This window comes from Grampus griseus (assembly GCF_964374135.1).
Source record: "Grampus griseus genome assembly, chromosome: 4".
NCBI lineage: Eukaryota > Metazoa > Chordata > Mammalia > Artiodactyla > Delphinidae > Grampus > Grampus griseus.
The window spans coordinates 63,481,529-63,506,817 of record NC_138997.1 but is presented as its reverse complement, the minus strand read 5'-3'; the positions used below and the strand labels follow the sequence as shown (position 1 = coordinate 63,506,817).

Here is a 25,289-nt window from a genome sequence, read left to right as displayed (position 1 = left end):
CTTCAAATATTTTCTCAGTCCCTTTCTTTTTCTCTTCTTCTGGAACCCCTATAATTCGAATGTTGGTGTGTTTAATGTTGTCCCAGAGGTCTCTGAGACTGTCCTCAGTTCTTTTCATTCTTTTTTCTTTATTCTGCTCTGCAGTAGTTATTTCCACTATTGTATCTTCCAGGTCACTTATCCGTTCTTCTGCCTCAGTTAATCTGCTATTGATCCCTTCTAGAGTATTTTTAATCTCATTTATTCTGTTGTTCATCGTTGCTTGTTTCATCTTTCGTTCTTCTAGGTCCTTGTTAAATGTTTCTTGCATTTTATCTATTCTATTTCCAAGATTTTGGATCATCTTTACTATCATTATTCTGAATTCTTTTCCAGGTAGACTGCCTATTTCCTCTTCATTTGTTTGGTCTGGTGGGTTTTTATCTTGCTGTTTCATCTGCTGTGTGTCTGTGTCTTCTCATTTTGCTTATCTTACTGTGTTTGGGGTCTCCTTTTTGCGGGCTGCAGGTTCGTAGTTCCCCTTGTTTTTGGTGTCTGTCCCCAGTGGCTAAAGTTGGTTCAGTGGGTTGTGCAGGCTTCCTCGTGGAGGTACTAGTGCATGTGTTCTGGTGGATGAAGCTGGATCTTGTCTTTCTGCTGGGCAGGTCCACATCTTGTGGTGTGTTTTGGGGTGTCTGTGGACTTATTATGATTTTAGGCAGCCTCTCTGCTAATGGATGGGGCTGTGTTCCTGTCTTGCTAGTTGTTTGGTATAGGGTGTCCAGTACTGTAGCTTGCTGGTCGTTGAGTGAAGCTGGGTGTTGGTGTTGAGATGGAGATCTCTGGGAGATTTTCACTGTTTGATATTACGTGGAGCTGGGAGGTCTGTTGTGGACCAGTGTCCTGAAGTTGGCTCTCCCACCTCAGAGGCACAGCACTGACTCCTGGCTGCGGCACCAAGAGCCTTTCATCCACATGGCTCAGAATAAAAGGGAGAAAAAGTAGAAAGAAAGGAAGAAAGAAAGGGAGGGAGGGAGGGAGGGAGGGAAAGAAAAAGAAAGAAAGAAAGAAGATAAAAGAAAATAAAATAAAGTAAGGTAAAATAAAATAATTAAAATAAAAAATTATTAAGAAAACAATATTTTTAACAAGTGAAAAAGAAACAACAAAAAACCAGACGTATGGTACCCTAGGACAAATGGTGAAAGCGAAGCTATACAGACAAAATCTCACACAAAAGCATACACATACACACTCACAAAAAGAGGAAAAGGGGAAAAAATAATAAATCTTGCTCTCAAAGTCCACATCCTGAATTTGGGATGATTCATTGTCTATTCAGGTATTCCACAGATGCAGGGGACATCAAGTTGATGGTGGAGATTTAATCCGCTGTTCCTGTGGCTGCTGGGAGAGATCTCCCTTTCTCTTCTTTGTTCGCACAGCTCCCGGGGTTCAGCTTTGGATTTGGCCCCGCCTCTGCGTGTAGGTCACCGGAGGGCGTCTGTTCTTTGCTCAGACAGGACGAGGTTAAATGAGCCACTGATTCGGGGTCTTTGGCTCACTCAGGCCGAGGGGAGGGAGGGGTATGGAGTGTGGGGCGAGTCTGCGGCGGCAGAGGCCGGCGTGACGTTGCACGTGCGCACCGTGCGTTCTCCCGAGGAAGTTGTCCCTGGGTGCTGGGACCCTGGCAGTGGTGGGTTGCACACGCTCCCCGGAAGGGAGGTGTGGATTGTGACCTGTGCTCTCACACAGGCTTCTTGGTGGCGGCAGCAGCAGCCGTAGCATCTCATGCCTGTCTCTGCGGTCCGCGCTGTTAGCCGCGGCTCGCGCCCACCTCTGGAACTCCTTTAAACAGCGCTCTTAATCCCCTCTCCTCGCGCAGCAGGAAACAAAGAGGGAAGAAAATGTCTCTTGCCTCTTCGGCAGGTCCAGACTTTTTCCCGGACTCCCTCCCAGCTAGCCGTGGTGCACTAGCCCCTTCAGGCTGTGTTCACGCTTCCAGTCCTCTCCCTTATTATTTGATGTTTTATTCTTTGGGAAAGAAATTCTGTATTTTCATTGTGAAAATAGTCTAATAATAACTATGTGATATTTATCAAACACAATATGTCAGACACTGTTCTGAGCACTCGATACACAGTATATCGTTTCATTATCACAAGAAAATTACCACCATTTTATAGATGTATAAAATGACACAACCACAGGCTAATTAATCTTTGCCTAAGATCAAATAGCTAGTAAGTGAATTAAGTTAGGATGTAAACCTCAGGCAAACTGGCTTCAAAGCCCAGGCTCTCACTGTATTCTTTACCCTTTCATCACCCTGGAGAGTAAGGTTTTTTTTATCAGTGGTTCTCTTAGTTCAAAATGCATCACAGTTGGAGCCTTTCTAAGAGCTTTACTTGTATATGCATAATATCAGAAACTATTGCCTCTTGCAAGAGGTAAGAGAAAAGAGGACACAGTTTTCTGTTTCTTTTCTGTCCTATCACAATTCACTGAGTAGCAACTATGTTTGTAAAAAAATATCCAAAATATCCCCTAACTAGTCTTTACTAATTTGGTGCTTGGATCTCATTTTATCAGGATGATACTAAATAGATTAGTATATATAAGTGATAATGAACAGGTGCCATCTGTTTGCTCGTATTACTACAAAAGATTATTCAAAATTTTTTCTCAGTGCACTATCAGAAAGAATTTTAAAGTAGTTGGGTTGATTATTTTTAAAGAGCTATAATGTTCAGATTTAACTCAGGTCAATCATCTGCAAGTTAACATTACTCAGAAGTGCACTGTCCATAATTAAGTAATCTTACCTACTAATATTATACAATAAGAAGACCTTTAGGTGACATGAAATCTGTCATTTTAAGTATGCCCCCAAGCCTTTTCCAGATTGCTCATAAGATTTCTCATTCTCTAGAGAAATGTGATCTCTTAGAAATAAATGTCTCTGTCAAGTCACAAGTAATATGAGCATATGATGAAAAAATGGATTTTTTTAGTCTCATAAGGGATATTGCAGTATTGTAAAATTGATTTTATTCCTCGTTATTTAAGTTCTCATGGTCATTTTAGCATTTACCTTTTAGATATAAAGGGAAGTTTATGATGCCTTTTAGGGAGGTGGGGGACAGAGGCCTTTTTGGGGACCAGGAGAATATTTTTCATATGAAATTCTTTGTCATAAAATGCTAATGTTGGTGTTCTTGTCTTTATGTCTATGCATTCTTTAGCTATGAGGATAACAGACCCTTCATCAAGTAAGAATGACCTGAATGGCTGATAAATTCCATTTATCAGTGTGGTCCCATGAACCAGCTGTCAGATCAGTACTGAAAAATCATTAGAGCTTCTGTCATTCACATTGAGGCAGAAGAGCAAACTGTGCAGGAAAATAATCAGGCATACAACTTCTATGCAGAATAAATATGCTGCAGGTGTATTGCCGGAAAAATTCTGCTTCACCTCTTTTAATTGGATATCACCTGAATTTAGTGCCACAGTAATAGCAATTTCATGTGGTACAGACTTGTTTTGCTTTTAATAGATTTCTCCTTTCATTTCGGTGTGCTCCTCTGTGTTGCATATGTCCTCATTTCTGTTGTTTGTTTGGACATCATTCATCTAAAATTATTTCGTGATTTAGTGTTATATCTTCAAATGATCTCAGGGGTATGAAACTACCCAACTGCAAATGAAACTAATGAATTTTTAGGTTAAATATCCAAAAGGGGAAAATATCTCCTTCAAAAATTAAACTTTACATATGCAAAATTGTCTCTTTCAAATTCAATATGTCACTTGATTGTTGATCCAATTGTTTATGAACGTATCTTTTAAATTTCTAAAACAAAGCTACAAGTCTGTACTAATCTATAAGCATAAACACAAATGCTAATATTTGGGCTTTTTTTCCTTTGTACATTTTAAAATAACATGTCCTGTAATTAAGATTGGCAACCTTTGGGTGACCTTGCTGTAGACTTTCAGTTTGTTCTTCTGGTGAAGAGTCCTTTGTTTTCATTTTCTCCAATACCATTTCACTTACTTCTTCATGCTCTTGCTTATTTTTTTCTTTTGAAGTTGGGCTCATCACTCTTTTATATCATTAACACTTGGACCCATCATGTGTTTTCTAGTGGATAATAGCTGGCTTGAGTATTTTATCCTATCATTTTATTTCTAAATCTAAATAGCAATTTTGACTTAATGGCGACTCTTCCCATTTTTCCTTATTCCAATACCTGTAAACAAATAAGAGCTTTACTTTGAAAGTTCCCATACTTCTGAATCTGCTTGTAAAATAAGATATTAATATCTAAGATGTTTTCTAATTTGTATAAGCAAACATGCCACATACAATGGCAAGCTTCCTTTAGGGATTCTTTATTCAAGAGTATTAAAGTTTTAAATTAAGCACATTAAATTTAGTGGATGTTTACATCTGAAATATAGTGGCTGATGGTTGTAGAAGGAAAATGGTAAATATTTGAGATTAATTTTAATAAGACTTTAATAATATTTGACTACTTTGGGACATATTTTTCTTAAGACGTAGTTCTCTCTGAAAAATTTATTAAACCCAGCTTCGGATTACAGTAAACATATGTGATTTTTCCCCTTCATTTTGTAAAGTTTCAATCCCCATATTTATTCCTTAGACAATGTAAGTAGCAGATAGCAGTCTGCTAAAAATAAATATTAGATTACCATGTTAAGGAAGGTATACTGGGAAAGGAAAAGGTGGGCTCATAAGAGTATAGAGATCTAGACTGTTTTGGTCCTATTCTATATACTTAGAGAGAAGTTGAGAAGACTCCATTTTCAATTATTGGATTCCCGTCTATTGGAAAGATTCATTTTATTTTGATAGTAAATACATAATACATAACTACAAATATATGGACTTTTGTCACCCATTTATTACTATTGTGAATGGCAGCTTGGAGGAAACTAAGGGAATGGAGTGAGAGTGAGAATTTGTCTTCCATTCTGGACTACTTTGTTCATCCCTCTCCATCCCATTCTCAGCTTCATTTTCTCCTGTGAGTTTGCAGACACTTCAAAGACATGAAGGTGTCCTGAGCTATTGGGCTTCTTTTCAACAAAGCTGCCAGTTGCCCGATATCCAAAGTCTAGTCCAACATAACCCAAGACACAGCAATCCAAAGGCTGAAAGAGTAGATGGTGATCTAGAGGGGAACTATTTTTTCCCATTTACTGTATCTCACACTTGTTCTACTTAACTATAGAATCAGACAAATAGAAGTTTAAAATTTTATACAATCTTCCATATACTGGTTCCTTCTGTTCTTGTCTGTAAACACTAAATTTTTTATGGAAAAAGAGGAAATTTGGAAAAATGGGGTAAAAGTGTATCAGATGAAGAGTCCAATCAAACAAGTGTTTGATTAATGGAAAGAGTCCAATCAAACAAATGTTATCATACCAATGAGACCAGTGGAGACTAACATAGCTTTACAGACTCTTCCCCCTTGCCATTCACCATAATTACATCTCCATACCATTTGCGTATGTGCTGCAAATACATGAATAATTTAATAGTACAAATCTGCTTTTGCATAAGTGAATTTCTGTGTTTATAGCATTTCCATTCATGTATATCTCCTCAAGCTTGAAAACATGTAAGTTCTCATTAAAATCTTAAAGTACTTATACCACCTGTCTTACATTTTCTGTCAATAAAACTGTAACATTTTTTTCAGTGTCAGTATTGTTGATATAATATGACTGTGTTAATTAAAGACAAATTATTTGATAACCTTAATTTTCTCTTCTCTCTGCAGGTCATGGGTTATAGGTGCAATAGCTCTTCTCTGCCTATTAGGATTGACCTGGGCCTTTGGACTCATGTATATTAATGAAAGCACAGTCATCATGGCGTATCTCTTCACCATTTTCAATTCTCTACAGGGAATGTTTATATTCATTTTCCATTGTGTTCTACAAAAGAAGGTAAGCTAGAATTCTCTGTTCAAGAATAAATAGCATACATTCTATGACAGCAAAGTACCCATAACATAAATCATTCTTGATGTGTTTGTCTCTAAGAAATAAATATATTACTTATTTGATTTCATTTTTATAATAGTAAAGACAAAACAGACATAAAATGAAAGCATAAAAGTTGGCAAATGTGCTTGACAGCAAAAACAGAATCAAAATATTTTGATTTGGACAATGTACAAAAACTATATTCTTATAGATTTGACCTTATAGTCTTTAATATTTTTATTGGCAGACACATGGAATTTGTGTATTAGGGAGTAGATTTTCTAAGATGTTATGGAGGCATGGGATATATGTATATATATGTACATATATGGCATGGCATAGGAAATATATATTTTTGTTTTTTTTTAACTAATTTGTATTGATATATTCTAGAAAATATAATTATCTAAACATTTCATGATAAAAACATTTATTTTTTAAATGAATGGTGGAAACTTAGTAAAGATCTCTGTATGTCTTTAAAAGCATCTTTTATAAAATCTATGATTTTGATGATTAGAAGACAATATTTAATTTTTATATTGGTCTATTTTTATGATTTTTCACATCTATAAGGACGAAAATATTCATTTTCAAAGTTAATTTTAGCAACTAAATACTTACATTGCATTTTTTTTTTAATCTCAAGAGTGATTTTCTCATTTTACACTGTTTAACTCTATTATAAATGTGGTCTTTGTAGTTCTTGACCATATAGACCCCTGAGCCAAGACTGGGTCCGAATCCTAGCTCCTCTACTTAAAGGCTTATGTGACTTTGGGCCATTTAATTAACCTTTATATGCCCCAGTTTCCTCATGTGTAAAATGGAGGTAATAAAAATAATTATGAGATATTGAGAGGTGGCTCTGAAAATGAAATGGCAAGAAGTGAAATTTTTTTTCTAAGAGAGAAACTATAAGACCTAAAATTGGTTTTGGAAGATAAAGAGTTAAGATATCCACCTCTACGATTTTTGGCTTGAGAGACCAAGGGAACCTCAAATAAAAGTTGAGAAAGGTGTCCACTTGTCGAGATGCATCCAGTTTTATCCTGTTTCAGTTTTATGTGGTGGTAGGTATTAAAAATGTGTTGGCATGATCTTAAATACAGGCTAGAATAGTATTTATGACTCAGACCTGTAAATGTAAGTTACAGAGAAGAGTTTATGATGTTAGAATGGATGGATTCTAATCTAATGGATTAGAATTAACTTAGAAAAGAGGTTGTGTTGGAAGGGATGAATCTTCCCAAATACTTAGTGTACACACACCCCAAATTGCTGTCACTTAACCTAATAAAGGTTTTTTTTTACTCATTGCACAATTGATGAGGGTGCCTCATGGAGGGACACAGCCCAATGAAAGCTCAGTCAACCTCACTGTTTGATTTCCACAACCACCTTGGGTGTTGACATCTAGCAGATAGTCTGAGAAAGAGAGAGAGGATCTTGTATAAAAAGGAAGTGGTTCACATCACTTCTACTCACCTTCCATCAGATAGGACACTATAAATAGTACCAACTAAACTTCAAGGAAAACTGGGAAACATACTCTACTTTTTGTACCCCAGGAAGATGAGGAATTGGGTATCACAAACAGCTAACAGTCTACCACACTTGATGATTATGAAGAGTAGGAGACATGAGTAATGAGTAAGAATAGAAATGGAAGGAAGAAAGTGTTTGAGGAGAAGAATGAGAAGGTAATACCTAAATGAAAGATAAGGGGGAAATGTCCAGAAGTAGACACTGGTCAGTATTATAAAACACTTCAGAGAAGTCAGAAAGACTAAGCACTTGGAAGGATTTCTAGATTTTGGTAGAAAAAAGCTATAACTGATTGTCAAGAGCAATATGTAGAATGATGGGTGCAAAATCAGGAGATTAAGGGAAAGGGTGGCATTTGTCCATATAAATAAGGAAATATTGGGCCATCATATTTAGTCATACTAACATCTTCAAATATAGGGAACCAGCTTTATCAATTATTTTATGTATTAGCTGGAAATTGGACTAACACATTTTTAAATTTTAATGTTTATATTGAAGTTTTCTACAGAACAGAAAATAGTTTTGTGCTTTGTGCATGAATGAATTTGATTGTAATTATTTTTTATTAGCCAGTACCTATTAGTTTTCCCAATTATTATTTTTATTGTATTACAAATACATGTCAATGTTTTGATGTCCAGGTAGAGATACCAGACCTCAGGATCCAAAAGCAAGTCTAGAATTTTTAGTATATTGAACATATTTAACAGAAGTGAAATTTTTAAAAATATATGTCATCAAGCTCAATTTTGTGATTCATTAGAACAGAGTTCAGCAAACCACAGCTTGTGGGCCAGATTTGTCCAGCTGCTTTTAATTTTTGCAGTCAGTCAGCCAAGAATGGTTTTTGCATTTTTAAATGGATACATTTAAAATTTAAAATAAGTACACACACAGCATTGTTGGTTTTGCTTCTTGGTTCACAAAGCCTGAAATATTGACTGTCTGGCCCTTCATGAAAAAAAGTGCCAGGCCCTGATTCAGAAGCTTATTTTTATGATTAATAATAACTAGTCATAAGCATATTTTCTTTCATGCATTCTGTGTTTTGAATTTTTCGATTTTGGTGGCATTTTTATTGGGTGTCAAGAACATGGCCCAACATCAGAGAATATGGACATCGAATTATCATTCACCTTTTTTTTGCCTACAAAAAATCCAGATACTTCTCTTTGAAATTGCAGAAACAGTCTTAGGAGATTTTTTTTTTATTCCTTTTTTCAAAATTAAGGTATAATTGAGATATAACATTGTGTAAGTTTAAAGTATACAATGTATTGATTTGATACACTTATGTACTGTGAAATAATTACCACCATAGTGTGAATAGCTAATACCTCTATCATCTAACATCTTTTTTTTCTGTGGTGAGAACATTTAAGATCTCCTCTCTTAGCAACTTTCAACTGTATAATACAGTACTGTTAACTAGAATCATCATCATGTACCTTAGATTTCTAGAACTTATTCATCTTATGGCTAGAAGTTTGTACCCTTTGACCAACATTTCCCCATTTCCACACAGCCAACCTCTGGTAACAACCAATCTATTCTGTTTCTATGAGTTTGGCTTTTTTAGATTCCACATATAAGTGATACCATACAGGATTCATCTTTCTCTGTCTGACTTACTTCACTTAGCGTAATGCCTTCAAGGTCCATCCAACATTGTTGCAAATGGCATGATTTCCTTCTTTCTTGTGGCTGAATAATATTCCTAGATATATGTAACACATCTTCTTTATCCATTCATTCACTGATGGACACTTAGGTTGCTTCCATATCTTGGCTGTTGTGAATAGTGCTGCAATGAATATGGGAGTGCAGACATCTCTTCAAGATCCTGATTTCATTTCCTTTGGATATATACCCAGAAGTGGGATTGCTGAATCATATGGTAGTTCTATTTTCAATTTTATGAGGAACCTCCATACTGTTCTCCATAATGGCTGTACTTATTTACATTCCCACCAACAGTGCACAAGGGCTCTCTTTTCTCCATATCCTCACCAATACTTATTTCTTGTCTTCTTGATGCTACCCATTCTAACAGATGTGAAGTGATATCTCATTGTGATTTTATTTGCGTTTTTCTAATTAGTTATGTTGAGCATATCTTCATGTTAGCCATTTGTATGTCTTCTTAGGTAAAAAACTTCTATTCATTTCTTTTGTCCACTTTTAAATTGGATTGTTTGGTTTTTTGCTTCTGAGTTCTTTATATATTTTTGGTATTAACCCCTTTTCAGATATATGATTTGCAAATATTTTATTCCATTCTGTAGATTGCCAATAAATTCTGTTGTTTCTTTTGCTGTGTAGAAGCTTTTTAGTTTAATGTAGTACAACTTACTACTTTTGCTCTTGTTGCTTGTGCTTTCGATGTCATATCCAAAAAATTATTGTCAAGGCCAATGTCCAGGTGTTTTCCCCTGTTTTCTTCTAGGAGTTTTGTGGTTTCAGGTCTTATGTTTAATTCTTTAATACATTTTGAGTTAAATGTTGTGGGTGGTATAAGATAGGGGTTCAATTTCATTCTTCTGCGTGTGGCTAACCGGTTTTGCTAATACCATTTATTAAAGAGCTTGTCTTTTCCCCATTAATTATTCATGGCTCCCTTGTCAGATATTAGTTGACCATATATGCAAGGGTTTATTTCTGGGCTCTCCATCTGTTCCATTGTCTATGTGTCTATTATGCCAATACCATACTGCTTTGATTACTCTAGCTTTGTAGTATAGTGTGAAATCAGGAAACACGAAACCTCCATCTTTGTTCTTTCTCAGGATTGTTATGGCTCTTTAAGGTCTTTGGTGGTTCTGTACAAATTTTAGTGTTGTTTTTCCTGTATCTGTGAAAAATATCATTGAAATTTTTTCAAGAGATTGCATTGAATCTATAGACAGTATTGGCTCTTATGGACATTTAACAATCATATTTCCTATAGGAGGTGGTTTTTTTTTTGTGGTACGCAGGCCTCTCACTGTTGTGGCCTCTCCCGTTGCGGAGCACAGGCTCCGGACGTGCAGGCTCAGCGGCCATGGCTCACGGGCCCAGCCGCTCCGCGGCATGTGGGATCTTCCTGGACCGGGGCACGAACCCGTGTCCCCTGCATCAGCAGGCAGACTCTCAACCACTGCGCCACCAGGGAAGCCCTTCCCAGAATCATTTTGAGGGAGGAGCCTAGCATAGTTCCTAGCAAATAGTGATTAAAAAGTAGAAGCTTCTTCATCTCACCCTCCCAAAACTTACACATGTCTTGGACACACACAGGTGGGCACAAACTTACTTCTAAAAAATAAACAAAATATGAATTGGCTTGTAAATAGTGAATAAAAATAATTATTTCTAATTATTGAGAAATATAGCATAGAAGAGGTTGGTTGGAAAACATTAATATAACTTAAATATATTAAATAATATGTAATTTTGACATTACAAATCAGAGAAAGGCTTCAAAGCTTAGTACATCATGCCTCTCTGTTTTGTTCTCACTGAATGCCTTTTTTCTCTTAACTATCCATTCTTTCAACTTGATCTTCTAAACCAACACATTCCAACCTATCTTTTAAAGATAGCTTGAAGAAGTCCTCTTCTCTGAGAAGCCTTCCTTGGTCTGCCTGCCCACTTCCTATCAGGCTCTCCTCCTCCATGCTTTGATTCACCTCACTCTGTATCATTGTTCCTATCACATAATAAGGATTTAATGAATGTGAGTTCTTCAAACAAATCTGAATATAGTCAGTCTCTGATTTTGCTGTATCTTTGATAGAATGAATGTTAATATATTAAGATATGTTTTTTTTCAAATACTAATTTTGATGTGTCATTCACACTCCTTTTTTTTTGTTTTTGATTCTAAATAACACTTCTCAAAAAAGCATGTTTTTATAACTTTGTTTTAAATAATATTACATTGTCACAATTTCTGGAAACTATGAACTCATGTGAAATCAATAAAGTGCTAAGAATAACATATATACAGTGTTATTTCATAATGAATATAAAATTTGTGAGTATAAAACCAGTAAGTTATCCTAGAATGTGTTTTTAATTGATGAACAAGTAGTTGGTAATTATTCTTCTTGATGTTGCTAGTGGAGGTGAGATTTAGAACAGTTACTGTTTATTTTTGTATGTCTTGTTTGATTAAATAGGCAGTAATAAAAATTTTTAAATAAACATGATCAAAATTTTCCCCAAAATTGTTGATATATTTTCCTGTTTGAAAACATCAGCTAAAAATGATTATCTCCTTTTATCCTGTGATTTTTATACTACAGCAAGGATTAATAATGTAGTCACAATGCTATATAGAAAGGCAATCATATTTCTCTGTAATTATTGAATAGAACTATTTTGAAGGAATGAATTTAAAATATTTTGAGAATATTTTATAGTCTCAAGTTGCAGATTTGACCTCTTTTAAGAGAAATAAACCAGAGAAATATAAAATTTTAAAAAGTGCTTAGCCCAACACATTCCTTTTTTTTCTGTTCTGTCTTTAAATATTCTCTCTCCTCTCTTTCTCCCTCTCCTTCTTTCTCCATTCCCTCTTCTCTCTAACTTCCTCACAACACTTCTGCCTAAAGAACAGTTCAACTGGGCTTCCCTGGTGGCGCAGTGGGTGAGAGTCCGCCTGCCGATGCTAGGGAACACGGGTTTGTGCCCCGGTCCGGGAGGATCCCACATGCCGCGGAGCGGCTGGGCCCGTGAGCCATGGCCGCTGAGCCTGCGCGTCAGGAGCCTGTGCTCCGCAACGGGAGAGGCCACAACAGTCAGAGGCCCACGTACCGCAAAAAAAAAAAAAAAAAAGAACAGTACAACTGTTCTAGTGAGGAAGTTAGAGAGAAGAGGGAATGGAGAAAGAGTTAGATAGGCTACTTCATATCAAATCTATGAAGCTAAAAATAGTGTCTTGAAGAGTCTTAAGTTTTTGTTTTTCCAACTGAGACTGTATCATTATAGTGTGATTGGATATATGTGTGTTTGCGTGTTTTAAAAGGCTCCAGTTATGCAAAATTTCAATCTTGACAGTATGAATATTATTTTATATTGTGAAAAATGTATAAAATATATACTGAACAGACTTTTTTATATCTGTAGGGCAAAAAAATTTTATATTAATTATCTAAAATAAAACACATGCATTTTATATTTCCTAGCTGAAATGAATTACTTGCTAACAGAAGTTAATATTTTTGGCTAGGTACGAAAAGAGTATGGGAAATGTCTGCGAACACACTGTTGTAGTGGCAAAAGTACAGAGAGCTCCATTGGCTCAGGGAAAACATCTGGTTCTCGAACTCCTGGGCGGTACTCCACAGGCTCACAGGTAAACAATATTTGTTAACTAAAATGAAATAGCTCTTACCTATCTTCTGTTATGGGTTGCTATCCTTTCTTGGTGAGATCTATTTTCTATCCCAAGTATTTAACATATCAAATTTGTTGTTTTGTTTTAGTGTGTCTCAAATGAAAATGGTTATGACAGAAATTTAAGAAACCAAATTGCAAAAAAAGTGAAGTTTAGGGTCTAAGTTTGCATTATAATTCATGATTTCAGATTATTCCCAGTTGAATGAATATAGAAGGTAAGGAAAGGAATTTTGCATTTCACCCAAAATTCTAAGAAAGTAATATTTTACATATATATGATTCTTGAGTTAATTACTTCACTTAACTAGTGTAATAATTCTTTATCATATACTATATTTACTTATTAGATGGTATGTTTAATAAAAACAGTTCTAACTCATACCATATTGTATGCTGGTAAATCAAAGGGCAATTCAGGTAGTGAAGACTACCATAATAGCATCATTGACTTAACTGATCTAATTGCTACTCCCATCAGTCCAGCATTAAATATAGTAGCTGCATTATCCCTCATCAAGGAAATTTTAAACTTTTAGGTAACCTGTCTGCCATTTTTCCTAGGCCACAATGTCAGTCCAAAGATTATTACGTAGAAAGTTCAGCAACTCTAGGATGACTAAAATGAGCCAGTCAAATAAAAGACATATGTGGGTCATACATGAATGAGTTTGGGTTCCAACTAGCATACTAATATTTTTAAGATTGTATGGTTCAGTGGGAAAAACAATCATTTTTTTCAGTGTTGTTAATAGCAATTTTCTGAAGAAGACTTGAATTTTAATTCCTAAATAAAGTTATAAATCAATAACATTTTTTTAACTCAGCTCAACCTATAAATCTATTTTTTTAACTTGGTAATTTTATATATAATATAAAAAAGAACATTTGTTCTTTGACTAATTTCCAATCAGCTTGTAAATTTAATCCATTAAATTCACCTAAACAATTCCATTCATAGGCTTAGAAAATTAAATATCCTCGTAACCTTTAAATATCATTTAATGATATTTAACAAATCTAATATATCTGATTCTCTCAAACACATTCACTGTCAGACTGGACTGTCGTACACACCTAACTAGCACTTGAAAAACTCTATAAACCAAAGATAATGAACAATATTGTCAGAAATAAACACTTTCTCACACTAAAGGAGTTCTCTTTTATCTTACAAATAAAACTACATATCTAATATCAATCTAATATTTCCAACTAAAAATTTTAAAACTAACCTGTAACTGTCAAACCTATCAGACTATCTCAACACTTAACAAGCACTAATTATCATAATGATCATGAAACTTATTCCTGCCTATAATATACAGCTATTAATAATTTGAATTTATTTTATTATTTCTATGCCTTACTGAGGTTGCAAAGTTGTAAATTAGGGGAAGCAAATGTTCCAAGTTAGGTGGACTGAGATTTCTTAGCCTAGGACTACTAAATTTGTCAGTTAGAAATCTGAAGTTTCACATAAGAGTTGGGGCATACCTGGATGATGCTTCCAGCGTGACCTCCTTGTAATCCATTACTTTATTTTCAACCTGATAATGCTTAACTCTCTTTTTTGTAACAGTCTTTTCCACAGCTTTTAAATTGCCGAGATTCTATATGTCATTTAACTTGACTTGTTTGTGCATACTTCTCATAAAACCGAACGCATCAACCATTATCCCATAGTTATTTTATTGACATATGCCCTTAATGAAACAATACTTTGGAGCTTCATTTATTATGTTAAAACAGAGTTGTGCAGTGTTTAGCATTACTTCTAAGCTACATGATAGGGCAGTGCAGCTTAATAGAATAACCATAAACTTGGTGGGTGGGGAGACCTTGGTTTGAATTCTAGCCTTGCCATGTACCTACCAGCTGTGACATAAAACAAGTTATTAAATCTCACTGACCCTCAGTTTTTTCGTAAGTAAAGTGGTTTCTGATTTCTTATGTTGTTAGGAAGATCAAGCTAATGTATACCAAACACAACATACTGTACTTGCTCAATAAACTGGAGCAGGTACCACTTACTAGTGTCATTATTGCAGACTATAATTTCAGGTATATATTTTAAAGCTGTGTCATTTTTTTCACTTTTACAGTTATAACATCACAATTCTAATAGTGGGAACAAAAACCCAACATTAGGTTTTTTATTATGCTTAATATAATACTAATTCTGATTAACTACAACAATCCAACCCTACATAAAATGATAGTCACTTAAACCTAGTCTGTTTAGGTAAAAATAATAAATATTTCATATTAACTCTGAACTTCCATGAGCAAAGTCTAAAACAGTCACTGATATTAAGGTAAACTTTTGGGAGTATAGATGCCTTTTTCCACATCAGAGAACTTCTAAAATCACAATTGTTATATTTTTTGTTGAGAAACATTGAGTTTCTCTTTAAATGCCAAGCAGTCTTGTAAGCTCTGGTGATAAAATGGTTGAAAGACAAATAACTTTCCCCATGATCTGGAGCTTTCATTCTAATTGTGAAAGGCAGAAAATTTATTAACAAATAAACCAACAGGGAATATCAGATTATGAGAGCTGGTGGATAACCAAATATGGTTATGTGATACAGAAAGTCCAGGTAGTTACTTAGATTAGTGCTAGGCAAAGACTATTTGGGGAAAGACATGAAGGGAGTTCAGGGAAAGAGAATTCCAGGTGAGAGAACATCAAATACAAAACCCTTTAGTTGGGTGAGACCTTGCAACTTTGGGAATAAGAAGAATGTCATTGGCTAAAGTGGTGAGAGAGTGAGTAGGAGATGAAGTCAAAGAAGGCTGGAGACAGATCCTTAGGTATTTTAAGAGTATGGAGTTCACATTTTATTTTGATTACTTTAGAAAGGTAATGGGATCATTTAGAAAAGGCAGTGACAGGAAATCATCCACATGTAATAAAGATCATGTGGCTACTATGTAGGTAATGAAAGAGTGTGACTGGCAAGACTAAAAATTAAAAATCCTCTCCACCTGTTGATCCCCTGGTGCTAATCACTTATAAAAAGGTGGTAATATCCATAATCACACACAAACATATATTCACAGAGATGTGTACAGGATTGGTATGTGTGTGTATTTTTAAAAACTATGAGCTGAAGTATTGTCCTTTCCACTTTGACCTTCCATTAATTGTTCTGTCATTTATCTTTCATTTGTTTTACTGACTTTGTAAATGTATTTACTTTTGTTACATAATATTTGAAACATAAAAAAATATATGTGGCATATATTAAATTGTGAAGCATAGTATAATAAAATCAATACCCGTGAACTCACCAACCAACTTAGGAAAACAATATTTTCCATATGTTTTTCCCTTGTTGAAACCTCTCCCTAACCAATCCCTATGCCTCCCTACCAGAGACAGCTACTAACTTCTGTTCTTCATTTCCTTGACTTTTCTAATAATTTCTTCACCTCCAGAAAAGATGTTGTTTACTTCACCTTTTTAAAATCTTTCTTTAAAATGGTACCTTATTGTATGTAGTCTTCTGTGACTTGCTTTATTCACTGCCATATTCTAAAGCTTGTCCTGGTTCGTTCCATGAACATTTAAGTGTTGGCTCTGTGCCACATACTGTATACTTTTCTTCTGCCTGCAATACTTTACCCTTTTCTCCATTTCCTTTTCAGAAATTATTTGATATAATGTAGTGAGTTGTTAATCTCCTAGATCAGAATTCAGATACTGGTTATGCCATTTATTTGGTCTGTGATATTGGACATGTGAACCTCTAAACCTCAATTTTGTAATGAATAAGAGAGTGAATACATGAAAAATACATAGCATAAAACCTAGAACATAGAAAGAATTGAAATATTTAAATATTATATTTATAATACATATTTTATGTATATACACATATAATAATCACTGTGTACCAGGCATTATTTCAGGTGTGTGATACATCACTGAACAAAAAAAGGCAAAATTTTTGTTTTTCTTTTTATCTTTGGGCCACACTGCGCTGCTTGCAGGATCTTAGTTCCCCGACCAGGGATTGAACCTGGACCCTCGGCAGTGAAAGCATGGAGTCCTAACCACTCAACCGCCAGGGAATTCCCAAAATTTCTGTTTTTCTAGAGCCTCAAACCTAAGGCAGACATTGGACATTAATTATTGGACATTAAATATAAGAAAACTATATTATAATAATATTGTAGAAGATGGTAATGCTATGGGGGCAGAAATTGCAGAGGTGGGTGGGTGCAATACAGTTCTAAATGGGGTGATCAAGTTAGGTCTCTTTCAGGAGCGAAAGTTGAAGAGGTGAAAGATATATCCATACCAGTATCTGGGGAAGGAGCACTCCAGACAGAAGAAATAATCATACAAAACCTAAGGCAGGGGCTTCCCTGGTGGCGCAGTGGTTGAGAGTCCGCCTGCCGATGCAGGGGACACGGGTTCGTGCCCCGGTACGGGAAGATCCCACATGCCGCGAAGCGGCTGGGCCCGTGAGCCATGGCCGCTGAGCCTGCGCGTCAGGAGCCTGTGCTCCGCAACGGGAGAGGCCACAACAGTGAGAGGCCTGCGTACGGCAAAAAAAAAAAAAAAACCTAAGGCAGAATTGTGCTTGGTGTGTTAAGGAATGGCAGGGAAACAGGTGTGGCTAGCCCAGGTAGAGGAGACTAATGAAAATAATAATAGAAGATAATGGGGCAGCTCAAATAAATGTCACCTAACAATGATCATAATTCCATCAACTCTCAGCTGAGATGTCACTTCTTCAGTGCAATGTTCTCAGATTTCCTAAACATGTTCTCTTGTTATGTGCACTTAAAAATTATTTCAATTAAGCAGTATAAAAAACATTAAAAAAGCATGCAAAATATAAGCATATGGCACGGTGATTTATTACCCTTCCCCAGACCAAATATTAGAATATTGAGAGTGCCTCAGAAACCATTTGAACGCTTCTCAATCATTCACCTCAAAACATAGTCACTATCTTAACTTTTAACAGTACTTTTTGTTTTGCATGTGTTTGATACTTATCCACATGAAATCATCCAATACGTATTCTTTTATGTTTTCCTCCTTTCTTTGGACATGTATGTTGCTTCAGGAGGCTATGTTGCTCTTTTATTTTCATCGCTGTATATTGTTCTATAATTTATTCACTCATTCTACCATTGATAATCAGTTGCGTTGGTCACAGTTTTCAGCTATAAGTAATGCTTCTATGGAGATTTGTGGGTACATTGTACTTTTGCATTAATTTTTGTTAATTTATATTTAATTAGTCTGTCACTTACTAGTCTAGCAACTCCATGAAGGCAAAGATGTTTGTGTTTGCCTTTCCCCTTTGTATTTCCTAGATTAGTATTTGGCATGCAGTAAAGGGTAATTAATATTTTTAATTAGTTAACTAATAAAACAAATGTGAGAGATTTGTTTTCAGTATTTCAGCTTGAAGTTTTGAAGTATTTTTCAATAGAAACATTTTTCAAGTGCAGGTTTTACTGCACCGGTTTTCTTATTGTACTTTTATTAGTTTTGCTGTATGTGTATGTGTATGTATGTATTTGCTGACCTATATAACAATATAGACATTTCTAAAAGATAAACATATCCCAATATTCATAAAACCAACTGTCTAGTATTTTAAGATTAGGTACTCCTGTTATTCAAGGAATTCATATATATTTGGAACATAACCCATTTGTGAGCTTGATTTCACCATTAGTACTAGTAATAGTTCTAAGAAGTTTTTCATCCTTGGAAAAGCTTCTGAAAATATTTTGTTTCCTGCTCACAGATTGTTAATACTTTTTGATCCCTAACTCAAATAAAATAGCAAAGCAGTAAACCAGAAAAAAGTCCCCCCTCAATGGAAAAATATTACACTGCTTTCTTGAATTATCAGACACTTGGAAAATTGAATTTGAGAATATATATAATGATGTAAGAATTTTCAGTTCTCTATAAAACTTCCTACTGTCTAGAAATGAATGAAGATGAATCGACTTCCTTTATCTCCTTCAAAAGAAAGAAGTTGAGATAGTATGTAACCTGTAAAATTACATTGGTCTTACAAAATTTATGGAAAATGTTAAGTTTAGTAATATTTTAATATACTCTGTTCTTTTCTTACCAAACTGTTTCTTCTTGCAAGATTCTGAATTCATAAGTAAATCTTTTGTTAATAAAACTTACAAATTAATGCATATTTAAATATCCCATTCCCATAAAAGTTACAATGAAAATAATTTGTTTTACCTTAGAAATTTAAATTATTAAATTCTATCTAGAGTACATTTCTATGTATCTTCATGTTTAAATTGGTATAGTATGTTACATTTATTCCTTTTAAATAGCTATAATTATTTCTGGCATAGGCATTTAAGAACACACTTAATGAGAACCAATTATTATCATTAATTTAGTTCCTGATGTTCTTATGCTACTGTACTACAAGCATGTAGAAGTTGTATATTTGCCAGATGCCAGAAATATAAGCCTCATACTGTAATAGAAACAAAAAAGAACATATGTGTGAAAATTCACAGTGTGGTGAGCGCATTTCCTTTTTTTCCTTTCCCTCCTCCAGAGCCGAATTCGTAGGATGTGGAATGACACGGTCCGAAAGCAGTCAGAGTCTTCCTTCATTACTGGAGATATAAACAGTTCAGCATCACTCAACAGAGGTAATTAGAAATAAGTTTTCATATTCACTCTTTTTTGTGATTACTTTAAGAAGTTCTTAAATGCATTGCTGTATTTGCAACTTCTGGACCTTGTTCCATGTGATAGGAATATTGCAAGGATATAAAACCTGGTTGAGTGTAGTAGTGTGTTCCATTATTCATAAGCCTTTTTGTTTTTTCAATCCAGAATTTTCAGGAGATCTTTTCTGAAAGTAAGTTAAAAAGTGAGAAACTTCTTTCTCTAGTCATCTGCCACTGTTATAAACTGGTGAGCTGTCAGGCCTCATTGGAAGCAGTGAAAATGGGCAATTATGTAGCTATATAGTCTGCTAAACATCATAGAGTTCCACATTACCCCACGTATAGAGCAATTTCATAGTCTTTGTGGAAGTAAAATTATACTCTCTAATACATACTTAAGGCAACCTGTGTATTTGGGGAAAAATCCCACCTAATCTTAATATCAAAAAGATGTGTCCAGATAATATTGGATATTTAAAGATACAGAAGAAAAAACCCACTATATATAAATCTTATATATATATAAAATGATTTTTTGGTGTGTATGTGCTTCTGGTTAAAATGCTTCTGGGGTATCATTTTGGTTTTGAAAATGAAGTTCCCTTAATCTACTATTTTGTTTGTGGTTGATCTTTTTATTGCCTCTGTCTCTCTCTTTCTCCCTCTTCTCCCCCTCCCCACTGTGTGTGTGTGTGTGTGTGATTAAAATTAAATTGACTGCAGTAAAAATGAGTAGATATAATGTTTGTGGAGAGCTAGAGTACACTACACTCTGTACAGGGAAATCTTTAGAATACACTTTTATCTGGGGGGTGGTGCTTCTATGAGCACATTCTAATTGCACTGTCCTAAAAGAGACATTTTTTAATGCATATATTCAGTGGTTATTTTTATGATTGACATTGTTATTTTTTTTAGCCTCTAAGCTAGAATTATTTGTTTGTTCTAAACCTGTTTCTGAGAGCTTTCTGTTATATTAAATGCTACTTAGAAACAATTTAATAATTATGGTTTACGATTAAGAAAGATTCAGATGCTGGTGCTGTTAATTACTTTTACTCAAGTAAGTTGCATCTTATTTATATAAAAGAAGTTACAACAAGTAGTGTCTAAGTTGAATTTGATATAGGGATTCATCCATATTATATTTAATTTTGATTGATTTACATACTTTTATTTGTGGTAGTGATATAGTTAACTATAAGCTAGTAATGATATTAAATTTTCTACATCACTTTTGCTTAAGTTAAAACAGTGAGTGCAAATATTCCTCCAAATCTGAAGAAAATACATTAAAATAAAACAATTACCTTTTATTTTGTTTCATTTTTAGTTTATTTTACATAATATCTCTTAAGTATTCTTCTCATTTTAAGTTTAGTTTTACTGGTTAGTTTGTGAAAATTTAAATATGAATACTTTTAACTTTCTGACATACTTCCTAAACCACAGAGAACAGATTACTTACACATGCCTCCAAAGTTTAGGAACAAATTTGCTTTCATAGTGACAGATTTTTCTTTTTACTTTAAATAATACATAGAAATAATACATAGAAAATTTACAGTATGTTCCTTTAAGAAAACTATCCTTATTAATAAGATTTATTATTAGAAGTATCTTGCATCTAACGGTCACAGCAGCCATAGGATAAGTGTCATTTAAACAAAAGATGAGATTTAATTTTAATGATGCACTGTTTATTTGCCTACTGTGAAGACAGATAAAATATGTAAAATAACTATTTGGTTTAGCATTATGATCTAAATTTATGTAAAGATAATAAGGTATACAGCTTTATTAAAAATTATTTTAAATGAATAATTTTTATGACCTTGATTTTTAAGGTCAATCACATTATATAACATTGCTGTGCCCTTTTTAGTTCCTTCTCAGAAAGTTCAACTTGGAATATGTGCTATGAGGATGACTAGGTCAATTTGAAATATATTTATAGAAAATAATATTTTATATTGTCTGATTATATGTTTAAGTCTGTTTTTAAAATCTTTAGCTCTAAAAGATATTTCTTAAAGTTATTGAAGAAAGGGTATAAAATTTCTTGTGACATCCAATAAGTTACTTTGATGATGGCTTTGGGGAGGGGGTTAAATTGAATTTATGACTTGTATGTTCATGCAGTAATCTTTTCCTTCAGCATATATATTCTTCCTTTCACTCAGTGACTTTAATGGTGGTAGACATCATAGTAATCTTCCTGATCTCCTATATTAATTTCCTAGTTCCCCTAGTCAGAAACTTCTCATTTTATTCTCATCTCATTATTTTTTATCTTAGATGAGTGCAGTATTTTAAAATTTTATTTCTTCATATTATATCTCTGAAGCTAGTCTTTAACTTCCTTCTTTAATCTTGTCTTATTTCCCAGGGTCCTATCCTCCCTGCATTCAGGCGTGTGTATCATATTTAGGTAGGTGGCATCCAAGATTCACCTTTCCAGATAAACAGTTCAGTCACCTCAGCAACATAATTATTCACATCTATTTATTCAAAAAATTATATTCCCTATTATTAAAATAAAATATTAGGCACTGCATTTTTATATCTTCATGTACAGTATTCTAACTTCCCATTCATTCTTAGTTTCTTACAGCTGCAATTTTTTTTTTTTAATTCCAACTCCATTTTCCTTTCTTTCTAACAGATATATTAAATCTCTTATGTTTGCTTTTAGAGTACTTCTGACCTTTGAAAACTACAAGAAGTTGTCTAAAAATTAGTCCTATTTTCACTTCAGGTTTTCTTTCCTATTCATAATCACTGCTCAATTCATCAAAAGAATAATTATTTTAAAATTCTGTACGTCTTATCACCTATTCTTCCAAACAAGAATCCATCGGTATCATCTTTGGGATTCATTAAGAATAAAGCATCTACCATGCAGTGCAGATATCTTTCTCAGTGGTTTTTATTTTTTCAAATCATCTCTAATATTCTGTTCTTGAACCAGCTTGTTACATCCTATGTATCAGTTTACCTGTCCAGATTTCCCAATGTGATAAATTTGATTACTATTGGGATTTTACTCCTTGTAATCAAGCAAGACCTTGGAACATTTGTTGATAATTTTCAATTTATGTAATCATTCTTATATATTCTCTTTGGGATTTTGTTATTTGGTCACCTCATCTCTTTAAAAACTTTCATTACATTGCCCTTTGAATATATTTATGAAAATGTTTTCCAGGTGTTCTCTATATATTTTCAAAAATTTTTCTTCTGCTGACTTGTTTGCTACAATGCTACACACTCATACGAAGCCAGAATTTCTTGAGGGCAATACCCAATACTCCAGGGTTACCATCAAGTTAACTTCACCGATGCCGCTGTATACACAGGTACAAGGAGCTTTTTGAGAGCCCTAAGGTGATGGTTGATTACAGAGAGTTTCAAGGAAAGTTAACTCTTATCCAAACCCAAGTTTCACAAACCCCACAGGAGGGTTTATTCATTTGTTCATTTAAACATATACAATTTGCACATACCTCGAAGACAGTCCTCAATCCCCAAGCTCCTCCCAGGCCAATAGAACTCTAATCCAAATTTCTGGAAGCTCTAAGTTCCTGATAGTAGTAGAAACGATTTGCAGCTAAGGTAATCTTTTTCACCTGTATCCCCTACCCACAATCTCTGCTAGCCAAACAGCATTCTGAGCGATTTAGATTAACAATACCTATAAAACTTGAGTTTGATCCAAAAATGAAGCATTTGGCGAGAAATTTCTCTGTTAGTTCAATTAATTGTTAAACATTTCCACTCTTTCTGTAGATTTATGTGGAAATTGGGATTTTTCTGAAATGAGACTTTACTAGGCTTTATCATCATGAATAATATAATTGCATTTCCCACTTTCTTTTTTTTAATAAGTTGAATTGACATCAGAAATTTCAGTTTAAAATCAAGGTTTGCTAGGTAGCTGCTACCAATATGGTATTGCTATATGAATTACCAAAAGGTGGCCCCCCTCCCAGCTGTGGATTGCAAAAATGTGCCGCATCTGAGTGGCAGAATTAGCAAAAAGGCATTTCTCCTTCTGCAACAATGACTTGGCCGGCATTGTGGGGTTTTATTTCCCCTACCTCCCATTCTCCATCTTACCAACCTCCCACACAAGTTAATGCAATATAGATTTTTATTCATGGAGATCTGACCAGTAAAGCTATATTTATTTAAGCCATATTTAAGTGTTATATAGCAGAAGAATGTCTAATCTGTAGTTTTTTTTGCATAGAAGTTTTGAGTAAGGAGTTTTAACCCAGTGACTTTGGGTAAATTGCTTAACTTCTCAGTCTCTATGTAATAGGGATATAAACAGTACCCACTTCAGAGGGACTCTGAGAGGACTGAGTTAATATGTGTTAATTGCTTACAACATGCCAGGGACGTAATAAGTACTATTATTATTCTATTCAGAAGTTCACTTATATTTTCTAACAAATGAAAACTGGTCCTTGCCGGTGCTCTCAAGAATGTTATTAAAATTCATCATTCACTACCAAAGGTTTCTTTTCCTTTGTATTTCCTAATAATAATAGGTGGGAGGAATTAAGTGGTTACCTGAATGTCAAGTAAAAGAAATAATTTACCTAAAATGGTGCTCCCCTTGATGCTAACAAAAGGAAATAAACTCATAAAACTGAATTATCTCTTTTAAATTAGAAATTAAATGCAAATTACATCTGCGTAGTTGTACTTTCCATTTTTGATTTGTAACTGTATTTTAGCAATGAAGAAATAAAGGTACAATATTTCTTCTCCCTACCTTAGATAATGATATAAACAAGCACTGCCTTCTCTTTCCTCCAAGCCCTCCTACCCTTCAGAGGTTTAGAGAACACTAGTTAGACAGGCCTGCTAAATAACCAGTTATGTAGCAGAGTAGGGATGTGACTCATTCCCTTTTTAAACTCATATCTTCTCAGAGCCTGTATTGTCTTTCCCAGGAGGCTGGTCACTGGCACGGATGAAACTTCACAATAAATCACCTGCTGTCTCATTAATATTCAGGCTACTAAACATATCTTGTTTTTATGTTTTTAAAGAAAAATACAAGTGAAAAGGTATAAGTGGTGTTCACCGCGATTAATGATTTCTATAAATTAAAGCTACTAGGGTGAACACGCAAACTCATTCACTCCATTTTATTAATGTTAGTAAATATAATTTGGTTTATATGCCTAAAGTGTCATATTGCCCCAAAGCCTTGCTGTTTTGAAGGATTATAAAATCATTTGTTATAAATATTAACCAGATTCTAATATAATCTGACATTTGTCAAATTTGCAGAAACAGTTAATCATATGCCTAAGAGTACTTCTTGCATAGCTAACAAATCAGACCAGGCTATATAACAAATTATTTTTTGTTTTGAGAAAGTATTACAATGATATGAGCACAAATATAATAAGTGTCCCATGGCATGGAGAAATTTTTCATTTGACATTCGCCATTATATTTATATCTAGTATTTTTTGACCTTTATATTCTTGATTGTAAATGAGGCAACAGTGATTTCTGTGTTAATTTCTTTCCTTTGTATGTGTCCTCAATAATCAGAAAATGTACAATAAAATAAGGATATCTTCTGTTTCAGGAAAATCAGTTTAATATACAAAAGCAAAATAGGTAAAGATTTTAAAAAGTGA

General features: G+C 34.3%; 1 protein-coding gene across 33 annotated transcripts in view; it reads left to right on the top strand.

Annotated features, from left to right (window-relative positions):
• Nucleotides 1–25,289, top strand: part of ADGRL3 (adhesion G protein-coupled receptor L3) — a gene marked incomplete at both ends in the record, with an annotated part of 572,210 nt that overhangs the window by 527,596 nt on the left and 19,325 nt on the right. For 17 of the 33 annotated variants that reach the window (XM_082653318.1, XM_082653323.1, XM_082653313.1 and 14 more), the window contains 3 exons: nucleotides 5,799–5,967; nucleotides 12,767–12,892; nucleotides 19,506–19,602. In XM_082653318.1, coding sequence (XP_082509444.1) covers nucleotides 5,799–5,967; nucleotides 12,767–12,892; nucleotides 19,506–19,602 — 392 coding nt within the window. Of the gene's footprint in view, nucleotides 1–3,224; nucleotides 3,252–5,798; nucleotides 5,968–12,766; nucleotides 12,893–19,505; nucleotides 19,603–25,289 lie in introns of all 33 variants that reach the window. The other 16 variants (XM_082653308.1, XM_082653317.1, XM_082653312.1 and 13 more) reach the window with 1 other exon arrangement.